Source organism: Nicotiana tabacum, chromosome 7 (genome assembly GCF_000715075.1).
Source record: "Nicotiana tabacum cultivar K326 chromosome 7, ASM71507v2, whole genome shotgun sequence".
Taxonomy (NCBI): domain Eukaryota; kingdom Viridiplantae; phylum Streptophyta; class Magnoliopsida; order Solanales; family Solanaceae; genus Nicotiana; species Nicotiana tabacum.
In genome coordinates, this window is record NC_134086.1 from 12221490 (window position 1) to 12236026 (window position 14537).

Genomic DNA, 14537 nt, shown 5'->3' on the forward strand with positions numbered 1-14537 from the left:
GTTGATGCAAAATCCACAAAAAATAGAATTTTCCAGGAATACTCTTTATCATTTTAGCCTACAAATTCGAAGTGTTCATTTTTGGTATATCAACAATCAAAGTGCTTCAATGGAAAAACATGAGAGGGAAGTGAAACTTTCATGGAGAAACAAAGCTACATTCACACAAGTCCATGTAAAAAGATATATCAAAATGGTTGAGAAGAACACAATGCTTCTGATCCCCTGCTCAGAGGCGGATCCAGGTTTTGATGATTATGGGTGCCACTATTTTTAATGCAAACCTACTACTACCGAAGGAGATTGAATTAGGGTATACATTTTGTCGGTTAAACCCATATTGATTTAGTTCGGTTCGGTACGATCCATTTAGAAATAATTCAATTTAATTTAGCAGATTTTTGGTGCATATAAATACGTGATCACCAAACAGAATAAGTTTTGTCCAGCTCGATCTAATTCGCTCAATTCAAATTCTATTAAATATGAATAAAAACATAAAAAAAAAATTAAGTTAGCAAATACACTTATTTAATCTACATAGAGCTAGATTAATATCATTTTTATCGTTGTCATCACTTTAAAAATAAATTGTATAGTAAAGAAAATATAATATTGGGTGAATACAACAACAACAACAATAATAAATTCAGTATAATCCCAAAAGGGGGGGATTAGCGTGTACGTAATCTTACCCTTTCTTTCCAATAGACCTTCGATTCAATAACCTTCATTCAATATTTCAGAATAATTTTTTGCTCTAAAAATAAAAAGAATACATACGCAAAACTATAAATTAAAAAGAAAAGTAGATTTTAGAAGAGAACAAATATAAAAAAGAGTAGATAAAATACAAAAATGAAGAAGAAAGTAAGAAGAGAACTAAAACGACAAGCACCAGCTACAGAATGCGTTTAGTTTCGATCCCGAGTCACGTGTCTGGAAATTGGGCAGCTTACCCGTGGCACCCACAATCAATTGTGACTTTGGGGTGCTATTCTTTTAATATTTATATTTTTTTAGTAAAACATCAGTACATAAATAAAATTTTATGAGTGTCCGGGTGCCATACCACCCCTAATCTCCTAGGTAGATCCGCCCCTGCCCCTGCTTCATTTATTCGTCGCTTGCTTCACCCCCCATGATATCCACGAAACTTTAAACTCCTAGCGGAAGCTTGACTCCTTTTGCGACGTCCATGGGACTGGTTTTGGATCAAGGAAGAGCTAGTATTTATATACAGAGGCAGATTCAGGATTTCAATTTTATGGGTTCAACTTTTAAGGGTTTTAACATTGAACCCATTATATTTTTAAAGTTATGGGTTCATACCTACTATTATTATAATTTTAATAAATTTTTACATATAAATTTTTGCTCCGCGTCGAAAGTTATGGGTTCAACCTGCTAGTAAGACATTGCATCCGCCCCTGTTTATATAGTATGATATGATGCTGATACAACCGGAGTTCCAAATATATAGTAGTGGTGTTGATGCCATACGTAAAATTAGAAAATGACTTTGAATTGCTAATGGCTTGTCCCATGACCTCATTCATCACTCATCAGAGCAATAAACCAATTTATGCTAAACCATTCTGCATGGTGTTTGGATATAGTATGTTTGTTTATATAGTGGTTTAAAAATATAAAGATGAAGATTTCATTCAATTATGTAATTAAGTGATGCATATATAAAGGTGTAACTGAATTTTTTTTGGAGAAATCCATGATTGCATAAAGCTGTAACTGAAAGAACAATTAATTTCAAAACCGAAACTTTATGTAAAGGATTTAACATCACAAGCGAAAATGAATAGAAGAAGGGAAAAAAAAGGAAAAAGTTGTGAAAATTTGAGAAAAAAAGATAAATAAGAATGGTGGTCTAACAGGGACGACTCAAGTATATGCGGAGCCTAAAACCAAAGTTTAATATGATGCTTAAATTTTTAAAGAAAGTTATACCTAAATTTTTGAGATATAAAGTTGTAATAATTCTTTTTGTAATATTGTACAACAAACACTTTAATAAGTGCATATTTTATTCTAGCAATATCACCACTCAGCTTCTGTGATGGCTAAGCAGTAAGCATGACATGTCTTCTATCAAAATCTCAAAAAGAAAAAAATTAGTCCTATATATACCTATGGAAAATGACATATTTTGTTCAATTATTAAGTCCACTAAACTCCATATTTCCTCTAAAAATAAGATATGAGAAGTTTCATTATAACAATTAACAACCAATCAACCATACCTAAACAAATGGAATAGTTGTACTTTAATACTTTATGTAGTTCGAAATTTATTCAAACTATAAAGTACTTGAGAATCTCGAAACCAATGCGTATTAATTAAGAATAGAATACAATTAAAGGAAAAAACGATGAATACAAAATATAATGAACTAATCAGTCCTCTCTTCGATCCATATTATTTGTCTTTTATAATTTTTCTACAATTCTTAAGGAAGACATTTAATAGTCTTAATCATAATACAATTTCTCTAAATTATGTTTCACTCAATTAACACTACTAATTGGAGCACTAAGTCTAATTTGAAAAATAAGGTACTATAAATGACTTTTTATTTTCCTACAATATTATATATTTTAATCTAAATTTAATTTTGATAAAACTACTACTATTTGGGACTGGTTTGGTTAATTTATTAGTTGGTTGTCATACGATACGAAAGGAAATTAGTTTTTCAAAATCTATTACTAATATACTCTAATTATCGTACTAATCATCAATTCCGGTCTTTGCATGCTCTCGTAGCTGAACCGGTCAGTCCCGGTTCATCCGATTTTATAAATACGGATTCTCCTTTCTCAGTCACAGGTTTTCTACACTCTGCAGCAAAGCAGCACTTACAATTAATTCTCTGTTGAGTTCTCCGGCAATCGTCTACCGGCGGCGAGTAAAAGTAATCTCGTTCTCTCTCTCTAACGACTCGTAACTCCATTTTTTCAGCATTCAGCGAAATCCTCTAATATTTTAGTTTTTTTTTTTTTGCGTGTTTGAATTTGATTGTGAGAGAATTGATTTTAGGGTTATCGAAAAGGAATTTGTTTTGTATTTTGTTTTACTGTTCTATTGTGATATTAAAAGGAAAATTATTGTATTTGGAAATAAAAATCATTTTATTTTTTGACTTCTCTTCTGTTCCATTGTGTTTGACGTAGTCACTGACAACTTTTTTCTTTGACTAAGATTATTATATAAATCATTCTATAATTTTATTTTTAATTTAAAAAACCAGATAAATGATTCTTTATTTGTATATTTTAATTCAACCCCAGCTATGCAATTCCCACACGTCTTTTAGAGTATATATAGACCAGGTTTGTTTTAGTTTCATAGGATCCTTGTACTATTTCCTTGAGCTGAAAGAAATCAATTTTACTCGGTTACTATCTGCTTCATACTCATTAAGGTATTGTGATTCTTTCTTAAGTTTGTTGCTTAGAATCTTGGTCTGATATAAGAATTAAGAGTCCCCTTCAGAAAAGTAAAATAGATCTAGGCACCAAGGGTGCGGCCCAGTGGTTAACGAAGTAGGAGGAGAACCATGAGTATGTGGTTCAAATCCCAGCGGAGGAAAAAAAAAGAAACATAAGGCGATTTCATTTCATCTGACTAAGTCTTGGTGGATAGGGCTACTTGGTACCTGTGCTGGTGGGAGGTAGCATGGTGGAATAGTGTCCGTGTACCCAAGCTAGCACGGACACCACCATCCTAAAAAAAGAATCTTGGCTTGATGTAAGAAATAAATGGTCCTCTTCAGAAAAGTATAAACAGATCTAGTACTGTTTTATGGTGTTATTTTTCAGGTTAATTTACAAATTAGTTGCTTCTTTATTATTTCAGGCATCTTTAAATTAATTGGTCAGTTCGATTATTGGGGTTTACGAGGCACCCGATGGTGTGCTCTACTGGTCGATGAACTGGGAAGAGAACCATGAGGTCTTAGGTTCGAATTCTAGCGGAGGCAAAAAATACTAGGTGATTTTTTCACATCTGTCTAAGCCTTGATGGACAGAGTTACAGTACCTATGCTGGTCAGAGGTACTAAGTATTTGGTGAAATAGTGAGTGAGGGCAAGCTAGCCCGGACAACACCGTTGTAAAAAAAATATAAAATCTAGTTACTGTTTTAAGGTGTTATTTTTGTGAGTTATTTACAAAGCAGTTTCTTCTTTTTATCATTTTAGGCATCTTTGAGTTAATTGGTCGGTTCAAATATTGGGGTTTATGATTTTTCGAAACGCTAAGTGTTTTTGGTAATTCTCATGTGCTTATCACAAGGGTTCTTTTTTTTCCCCTTTCTCTTTCTGACATATTCTTTGCTGCTAAACAGGATATAGAAGTAGTGGTGATTTTTTTTACTGTTTGTGGTAATTGTCCTTTGTTGGTTTTGTTTGTACAGACTTGTAATCATGGCTAGGAAGATGCTGATTGATGGAGAGTTGGACAAATCCGGTCAAGAAGAACAGCACTATGACTTTGATTTGTTCGTAATAGGTGCTGGAAGTGGTGGGGTTCGAGCTGGTCGATTTTCTGCCCAATATGGAGCTAAGGTATATAGTACTTCTGCAATTTGCTTATGATTTGTATTATTTTAATTTTAATGATACATAGTAGTTAGTTCGAAACAATGAATCGGAGTCTTTGGGATCTTTCCATTCAACTGTAGCTTTAAGGTTGCTTGAAACGGTTGAATTTCCATTGGTTTTGCTGATGGATATGACAAGTTGAAATATGTGCTGAAGCTAATAAAAGTTTGTCCCAGGGTTTCATTTGTCGGTTATTTGTTTTTATTGTCTGTGTGATCATGAGCCATGAATTTCAGTTTGCATAATTGAAGAGCAATGGCGAGCTGAATAAGCAGTCATAATGATTTGTCCCCTTATTTGTTGGTTTGAGTAGTCAGTGGTCTCTTCTGTACTAGCTAATCTAGATAATTGGTGTCCATCGTAAGTCTTGATTATTCCATTCAGGTGGTATTTTAAGTTTCTCTCTGTGAAACTCAATTAAACAGACAGAGCTTTCTAGTCACAGATAGGTGGATGGAGAAACCAGCATAATCAAATGTTGATAAATTTAAGATGCAGCATCTTTAAGATTTTATCTGATGGCTTTACGTGTTATGTTCCATTAACTGAAGTAATCTATAAGTGATATGCTTAATTAGAACTTTCGAGGTTTTTTGTCATCTCTTCTCAAGGGTTGTATTGAAACATGTTTTTTCTTATTCCTTTGCTTGTTCTTACCGCAGATGTTTACTTATTTTTTGTTAGTCCTTGAAAAGAACTATTTCGTCTTTCCTTTTCTCAAGAATTTGATAATGGTGTTTGAAGGTTGCGATCTGTGAGCTTCCATTTCATCCTATCAGCTCTGAACTTAGTGGGGGAGTTGGTGGAACGTAAGTTTATCATGCTTTGGCTTATAACCTTTTTAGTTGCAGACTATTTTGTGTTTATGGCTTTGCTTATATTGGTTTATAGCTATAATTGGAAACGGGCTCTCTTTCATGTAGTCCGTATGTTGCCCCTTAAGAATAAGGATTGTTCTTCATTAAAATAAAAATACTCATGTGGTAGAAGCATTCGGTAGCAGTATGAAAATATAATATAGCCAGTACTGTCCGTGCATATTTTTGAATTAGAAAAATATTAATGGAACAGCTTATTCTGCACAACAAAGTAATTCTGTATGCCACTGTATGAACATTGAAGATGTTGTCTGTGAGGTATCTAAAATCATCCGCACTCTACACAACTTATACCAGTAATATTATTACTTCTAATTATGTCAAGTATGTTTTATGGAAGTGACTATTCAGAGTTCAGTTATGTATATAAGAAGGTAAATAAACACACAAAAAATTCTAATTTTTCTATCTATAAATATGTCCATATATATGCCGGTCATTGGGGTTTTCATCTCTTGTTCCTTCAATGTTAAGTAATGGTGCTCTGTGATGAAGAGTTTGCAATATTTCCCATTTCCCATCAGCTATTAGGTTCATTATCGAACGAAAGGAAAAATCTATGTCAAGTTTGTTTATGTTAGTCAGTAGTTCCTGATAGTAAAACTTAAGCCCTAGTTTCATTTTTATGCAGGTGCGTTATTCGTGGTTGTGTCCCTAAAAAGATTTTGGTTTATGGAGCAGCCTATGGGCCGGAGCTGGAGGTGAAACTTCACACCTACAAAATCTTTTGGCTTACAAAGCTATCTATTTCTATCTTTCCACCCTTTAGCTAAGTTTGAGAACACAACAGTATAGAGCAAGCCGATAATTTAGTCTATTGATGCTTTTGTTGACCTGCAGGATGCAAGGAATTATGGTTGGGAAGTGAATGAGAGAGTCAATTTCAACTGGAAGAAACTTTTGCATAAGAAGGTAGTTCAAACTTCTTTGAGAACTGTAACTTTGTATGTGATAGGGACTGAGTCAGTAATTCATCTAAAAATTCTATCTTAGAACTTGCCATTTCTCTGGGAAAGTACAGTGGAGAAATTGTGGAGAGCTTGACCTCCTTATAAACAAGAAATTTTGACTGGAGCAACAACATCGTCTGGCAAATGAAACACACATTAGATAGCTTTTATACGGTATTCACTGCGGAGGCTAATATGCGGATGCCTCATCAAACTAATGTCTTTTACATGCAGAAACAGAAATGTCCATTTTTTTAGCCCTTGTGTTTTTCCTTTTTAGTGATAAATAAATTCAAAGTGCTAATGTTGTGTTGCAAATTTGCAGACTGAAGAGATTGTACGGTTAAATGGGATCTATAAGAGGCTACTTTCAAATGCAGGAGTTAAACTCTTTGAAGGTGAGGGAAGGGTGATAGGTCCAAATGAAGTTGAGGTAATTCAACTGGATGGCACCAAGATAAGCTATTCGGCGAAGCACATTCTAATTGCAACTGGTAGTAGGGCTCATCGTCCAGGAATTCCGGGACAGGTGAGTCAGATTCATCTAAAATTCACAATTATTGCAACAACCTGGTTGAGTGGAGCTTAAACTTTGAGGAGCTCTGCTTTGGCATGTTTTTTACATCTATGAAAAACTTGAATCTAGAATCTGTGTGAGATAAGTTTAGTTGGAAGTTTAGCAATGTCATTGATTATTATTTTGCTCCCTCCTCGGCCCCTATCTACATGGTTTCTCTTCCATCTTTAAAAAAAATAATATAAATTAGTAGTTTCTCTTTTATCTTTCCTCTTTGCTGATTGTATTATCTTGTCCCCTTCTTTTCCTTGGTTATCTTGCATCTAATTTGCTATTCTCTATGTCTTTTACTTTTTCTCTTTCTTAATTGCTTACTATATGTTGTGCAAATAGGAGCTAGCCATAACTTCAGATGAAGCCTTGAGCTTGGAAGAGTTACCAAAGCGTGTTGTGATACTTGGTGGAGGGTTTGTACATATCCATATCTTTGTTTTCTTTGTTTTGTTGAATTCGTTTGCGTTGATGAATTAGGATGTGAAATAGGTTTTATACTTCCATGGTCACAGGTACATTGCTGTTGAGTTTGCTTCAATATGGCGAGGAATGGGTGCAACAGTGGATCTATGTTTCAGAAAGGAACTTCCACTGAGGTGAAAATATGTCGTATTGTACATTATCTTTATTCTATTTTTCTAAAAAGAGTTAGTGGGTTCTTGTCGTAAGTGGGTTCTTATCGAAGTGAGACTACATTTCATTGAATAAACTGCACTATAATTATGTAAATCAAAGTTAAAAGAAAAATGCTATTCTAGTGAATCACTGTAAGACATGAAGTTTGGTGATTTCTGGTGATTATAATTTATAAATTTGTGACACCTCATGTGACATTGTTATGTTACCAAACTGAATTTGCAGAGGTTTTGCGAGCTGCTGTTGCAAGAAATCTTGAAGGCAGAGGAATCACCATGCATCCTTGCACGACATTGACTAAGGTACTTTGCTTCCCATGGCTGTGTAGAGGCTGAACAGCTTGTTTTTCGGTGGTAGTTCCACAGGAAGTTGTTGAATTTTTCCATATTTGCATAAGGTTTTAGTCTTCAACAATTACAGTTTGATATGACAGGGAAAGAAGTAAAAGAGAAATTAAATCATCTCTTTATCCAGTTTGAAATGGACTGCAAAAAAGAAAGCAAATAATTTACGTTGATTGGTTATCCTGCACGTTACTTTCTAATGGCACTACCTACTCTCTACCCTCCCCCTCCCCCCCCCCCCAACCAAAAAAAAGGAGGCGCTACCTATCTCCTACTCCATTTTACCTATAAAAAGAAAGTTCTCCTACTCCATTTAACCGAAGAAAACATAGTTTTACTGTTGATTTTCATTGCTATGATTTTATGGCATATGATTCGAGTAATTGCATTTCATATTTTCTAGCTCTAACTGCAATCTAATATTTCAGTTTGAAAAGACAGAGGATGGTATCAAAGTGCACACAGACCATGGTGAAGTGATATTGGCAGACGTTGTGCTCTTTGCAACTGGTAATTTTATATCATGATTATAGTCAATAGGACTGAAGTAAGAAGATGGTGACCAAGTCTATTGGGTTGGTCAAAAATAGATTTTGGTTGTCCAAGTATACTCTCCTCAATCCTCACAAGTTAAACTCACATCTGGGAATTAGGTTCAGTACTACCATCAAATATAAAAGTGATTCTCAGACCTCTGGTTTGATTGAAATTTGACATGACCTATAACCAATATTTTGACATAAGTTCTGGAATACATTTCCCTATTGTACAGAATAAAGCATCAAGAATGACAAAAAATAGCATTGCTTGTAAATATTGTTAATCCAATTGCTTAGACTTGCAGTGGAATACAACTGGAAGTTCCACCTATTCTTCTCTCCCCTTTCTGTATTCCTGTCTGTTGCCAAGACTAATATTGAACCATTTTCTAGTTACTTCAGTGCTTGTGTCTCTTAACAATGCCTTTTTATCCTTTTCTAAAAACCCCTTTCATTTTTCGGCAAAGTCTAAGCAGCTCAGTACTATGTATTGCAGGTCGTCTCCCTAACACAAAAAGGTTGAATCTGGATGCTGTTGGTGTTGAGCTTGACAAGATGCAAGCCGTGAAGGTTATTAGAACATGCTTTATCCTATTCTTCAAGTTTCCTGATTTATTTTCTTCATGAAAATCTATGAAATGACAATTGGTGGGGGATTGTGGGTTTTGTTAGATGTGGTCCACATATTTGCAAATGTGATACTGTTTTGAGCTATAAAGTTGAACGTGAAGTTTCTCACTTTTAATGGGATAAGGTCATCTATTGAATGTGTTATGAGGAATGAGATTTGATGAGGCAGTTACAGGACTTTAGGATTAACTGAGTATAATTTATGTTTAGTGTGGGTGGTTTTATTCATCTGGGTTACTTTTATTTAATGTGCATCCCTGTTCATCTTGTCTGCTGATCCACCACGCACATTGAAGAGTCTAAAATAAGGGGAAAAGTTGCATTATGAGTCTTCAAATGCTACTTCCTTTTTTCCAGTTTATGAAATTCTAACGTTAGTTGGTTTCCAATGCTAGTCACTATGCATGATTCATATGGTTTCTTAATTTCTCGCTTCTAAATTTTTCGCAAAATAATTTCTTGCTTTTAAATTGATAATAATTCAGTATTTTTTATATTCAGTACTAACTTAAGTTAATGAATAATTGCTTTTTTTTTCTTTTTCAATCAAGAACAGTTGTTTTCTATAAAGAATAATCTCATTGAGGCTGTCGAAAAAGTTTAAGTATACAGGTGGTATACTAAAGTAGAGAACTTGCAAAAAAATAGAAAAAAGAGACTCGGACACCCGGTGCAAATCAAAAAAAAAAAAAAAAACTTGCACGTGGAGAAAAAGAGTAGAGGACTTGCACGAAGATGTGTTTTTTTACAGATAACATCCAATCATCTATACTATCAGGAATCTCGTGGATGCACCCAAAAATAACTAGAAATAGAAAACATGCCCTAATCTTTACAGATCATTTTTCACACCTTCAAACACTATTCCTTTCTCTCCAAGGTGCCTACAAAGAGCCAAATGGAGCTACACCTTACATCTTTTTTCCTATTTTGACAGTTTAGCTGAACACCACATTCTCGACTGCAGCCAGCATTGCCCACTATATTTTGATAGATACTTCGAAGTGTAGCAACATGTCATTCACGTCTTTAGTGTGTTCTCACATGTAGAAGATTGCACCTCCCCTTTTATACTTCCAACCAAGTGAAAAACATAGCTTGCTTGGCTGTCTGTGAATCTATACTAGTTAATATTGTTATAAATCAACAAAAATCAATCGACCTATATCATTGGATCATGAATACCCTCTTTCAGATTATATGATTTCATTAATTTTCTTACTAGCATCAGTTCTGTAAACATGCTTCTGTTTCATTCTGTATTCAATATTTCCATTTTATTGGTAACTGTTTAGCAAATTGCTGTATTTCCCAGTGAAGTAAAATATTTTTCATGTTATTGTCTTGAGAGATACCTGCATGTTCTGTTCCAGGTAGATGAGTACTCTCGCACCAATGTACCGAGCATTTGGGCCATCGGTGATGTTACCAATCGAATGAATCTTACTCCAGTTGCTTTGATGGAAGGAACCTGTTTCGCGGTAACTTTTTCTTATGCTTTTATCTGCTAATTTTTTATATTTGACCTTAAGTTGGATTCTCGGGTTTGCTATTGTTGCTCTTGTTGTTATCTTCTGAAAGATAACTGCTTACTTTTGTTGTGCTTCATGTCTGCAGAAAACTGTTTTCGGTGGAAAACCTACCAAGCCTGACTACTTGCATATCCCATGTGCTGTGTTCTGGTACCTCTTTGATATACCTTCTTGACTGTTAAACCCCCCACCCCCCAAAAAAAAACCCTTATTGTGATCTGTTGTAACGCTGCATCCCAAATAGCTTGTCCTAGTCCTTTACAAAGTGTATATCATTTCCTAACTGGCATTCTTTATCAGTATAATTCAAACTAGTATAATCAATTTGAGAAAGATCTTCCAGTATATAGTTGTTAGAGTTACCAAGTCTCTTTGAGGAAGTAAATAACTTTGACATCCGTTCATAGAGAGCTGAGTTCTAGCGGGAAAAACATGACACCAAAGAAATTGGCTACTTGAATTCCATCTCATAGGACAGCTGATGTAAACATTCTCCAAAGAAAATGGCTTCTTGAGTTCAATCTCAAAAAAAAGCTTATGGAAACATATTGGGAAGTGGTTTGAGGACAGCAGCAGAAGTGAGTCCTTATTGGTGATCAAGTCTGTTAGAGTGTTTAACATAAGGAATAGCATGTAGTTTATGAATGATTTTGGAGAATACTCAACTCATAAGCTAGCTTTTAGAGTTGAGTTAGGCCTAAGGTCCATTTTCTTTACATCATAACAAAGTCAGACCAATCCCTGTTATGTTTCTAGATGTTAGGCCCAAATTATGTTATCTACTCTCCAGATGTCCTGTACTGAGCCTATGAGAGTGTTAAAATGTCTCACATAGGTTGAGGGAATGAACTGTAGTGTAGTCTCTTTATACTGTCTTGGACAATCCTCAAGTCATGAGCTATTTTTGTGGTTGAATTAGACCCAAAGTCCATTGTCTTTACAACATTGATGTCAATTGATGAAAACTAATCAATGAAATAGATGATTCTAAGAAGACTGCGGGTGAATTCTTTTAGTGATACCAAATTATCTAGAGAAGAAAATTGGCAATTAATACCAATAGTGGCAGTTACTTTAGCTCGGAAGTGTCAATGGATACTATTTTTATCAGTTCTCATTTTCTTTGTCACGCTTTTGAAATTGGTTGCTTCAATGTTGTGAAGTAAGCCCTTACCTGGTAGAAAGTAGTTCTTTGAGGTTAATCACTGAGATTATAATCTCGTTTCGTGTTTTTGGTTGGATCTATAACAAGCATCTTATTTTTTGCTGGACAGCATCCCGCCTCTCTCTGTTGTGGGGCTTAGCGAAGAACAGGCCATAGAGCAAGTAAATGGTGAAGTTTCAGTTTACACGTCAACATTCAATCCAATGAAGAACACCATTTCTGGGTACCCACCTAATTACTTTTTGATTTGTTGTCAGTAGGTTGCCCCAAATGAGTACCATTAAAGACCAATATATTACAGCTAATTCTTCTTAACCTGGCTCTTAAATCGGTTCTTGTGTGCAAATAAGCTAAAGCTACAATGGTGACCCATTTTTTCTTTTCAGTATCTTTTTATTTGTTCAAAATGGTAATATCAGCATATGTTATGAGTACTGGATATTGGATAACCACAGGTTTCTTGTATGTCACATTCATGTGATTGAACGACTGCAGTGTTGAATCTTGGAGACGTGTTATGTGTTGAATCTTGAGCAGTGTTCCATTTTATTATATAATTAGGTTCTTCGATGGCATGATGTTTCAAATCGATTACACTAATAAAAAGTAGAACTGTGGCAACTAATTCCTAACATTCATAATGTAACAGACGGCAAGAGAAGTCAGTAATGAAGCTTCTTGTTGAGGCCGAGACAGATAAAGTTTTGGGGGCATCCATGTGCGGTCCAGATGCACCTGAAATCATGCAGGCATGTATTTTCTTCGTCATTGCTGCATATAATTTATTCGTACACTTACATTTTCTATGTTTTTGGTAATTTCAACCTTGTATATTTCCTCTTTTATGAGTTCCAGGATGAGTTTCTCAACTGTGAATAATTTTGAGTATTATGCCACGTAGTTGGGGTCATTTCAGTCTTCATAGCAGAATATGACTGCTCAATTAATTTTCATCGTCATTGAGGGTGGCAGCCTTTTTGTTCCATAAAAATGTTGACAGCTTCCATCATTAAGTGACCCTCAAACTGTGTCTTCCCTTTTATGTTTCGTAGTTCACATGTCTTTGCTGAATGTCTTTCTACTTATAAATGTTATGCCCCACTGCCTTTGTCATCTTTGTAGTGTGGGGTCCAATTCCCAACATGTAGGACATGCTTTCATGGTTTTGTTGATATGCATCCCGTGTGTGTTTTCATTCTTCCGCTCGTCCATTTTGTCCTCTAGGTATGGTAAACCTCACCGCTGAAACCCCACACTCAGGAGTCTCAATAGTGGCTTACCCCACTTTGCTTGCTGAAGTGAACCTCTAAAACCTCATGGTTAGAGGTGGAGGGCCCTTAATATTAGGTTATCACTCACTTGTCTTCATTTTTCCTGCATCATTGCTTCCCTACATGCACTATGTGAGCAAGTTTTGCTACTCTTTCTCCCACTATTGGCTCCAAAAAGGGAACATAAATTTTCAATGATTTTTTTTTTTTGATGGGTAATCTTCAATGATTTTTCTCCCCAGTGCCTAAGAAATGAGAATTGCCTTTTGATATGGAGATGGAAGAAAGGGCGTCAATCTCGGAAAATGAAATGTTTGATTTTTTTTTCTCTTCTTAATTTAAGTAAATAATAGAATCAAGTGACAATATGGCTTCTTCCGGGATGATGGATGAGCTTTAAATTTTCATCATTAATGCCCCTTGTGGATTTCTTCCTTTTGCCATTACTCTAGGGTTTCTATATATTCATTTGCTTGACAAAATTTTTTTCTTCCTCCAACAGGGCATTGCCATTGCACTAAAGTGTGGAGCAACCAAGGAACAGTTTGACAGTACAGTAAGTCTATTATTGTTACAATCTCTTCCTAAAAGACCAAGTTTTTTATTACAATAGAATTGTTGTAGAAGTAACACATTCAATAATTGATTTCATAGAATCCGTCCAAGGGTAGAAGAGGGATATGCTTCTTGGATTTTTCCCACTCTGTACAATTTTGTGAATAATATTTGTTACCTTCTCAAAAAAACTACTCCCTAGAATGGTTGCCCTATAGACTGAATCCTCATCACTAAAGAATGGTGATATTGAGTTGTTTCGTGCTATTTTTTGTTTCAGTTTTCTGTCTTTTCTAACCAAGCTATATATTATTTTCATTTATTTTCCTTCTATTTATTACTCCAGGTGGGAATTCACCCTTCAGCTGCAGAGGAGTTTGTGACCATGCGTTCAGAGACGAGGCGCGTCTCTTCAAACAAACCAAAGACAAATCTATGAAGATGTAAGATGTGATGAAACTATACTACCACATAGATGGAGCTTTGAGGAAAAGAAAAAAATACTTCGTACAATATTTACATATATATAGGGTAGTGAAAAATCTATTTAACCCTTCATAGTTTTTGCTACATGATGCAGTTTTTATTGGTTTAAAATATGTCGAGGACCAACAGAGAATGCTGGCAAATAACATCTGCATGTTGAACAAAACTAGTTTGGTTTTTGATAATTGTATTAGCAGCAAGTTTCACTTCGCAATGATTTGGCGATAATATTATAATATAATTTACGCGTTTAGTATCTCTATCATCTTCAATTTATAATTTTATCTTGTTGTACCTCTTCTGTTAATCACCAAAACTATTAAGGGTTTCTCTGTATTTTTATTATACACATTTATATGCG

The 14537-nt window shown here is 34.9% G+C and overlaps 1 protein-coding gene across 1 annotated transcript; it reads left to right on the forward strand.

Annotated features, from left to right (window-relative positions):
- Positions 1 to 3255: 3255 nt before the first annotated feature.
- LOC107777100 (glutathione reductase, chloroplastic) lies at positions 3256 to 14432 on the forward strand. Its single transcript, XM_075256945.1, is given in 17 exon segments — positions 3256 to 3440; positions 4433 to 4583; positions 5364 to 5428; positions 6129 to 6198; positions 6338 to 6409; positions 6773 to 6976; positions 7358 to 7431; positions 7531 to 7627; positions 7882 to 7956; positions 8427 to 8508; positions 9034 to 9107; positions 10541 to 10648; positions 10785 to 10849; positions 11974 to 12087; positions 12514 to 12613; positions 13638 to 13691; positions 14037 to 14432. Coding segments are annotated over 17 exon segments (1668 nt in total). The 5' UTR covers positions 3256 to 3270; the 3' UTR covers positions 14130 to 14432.
- The last annotated feature ends 105 nt before the right edge of the window (positions 14433 to 14537 follow it).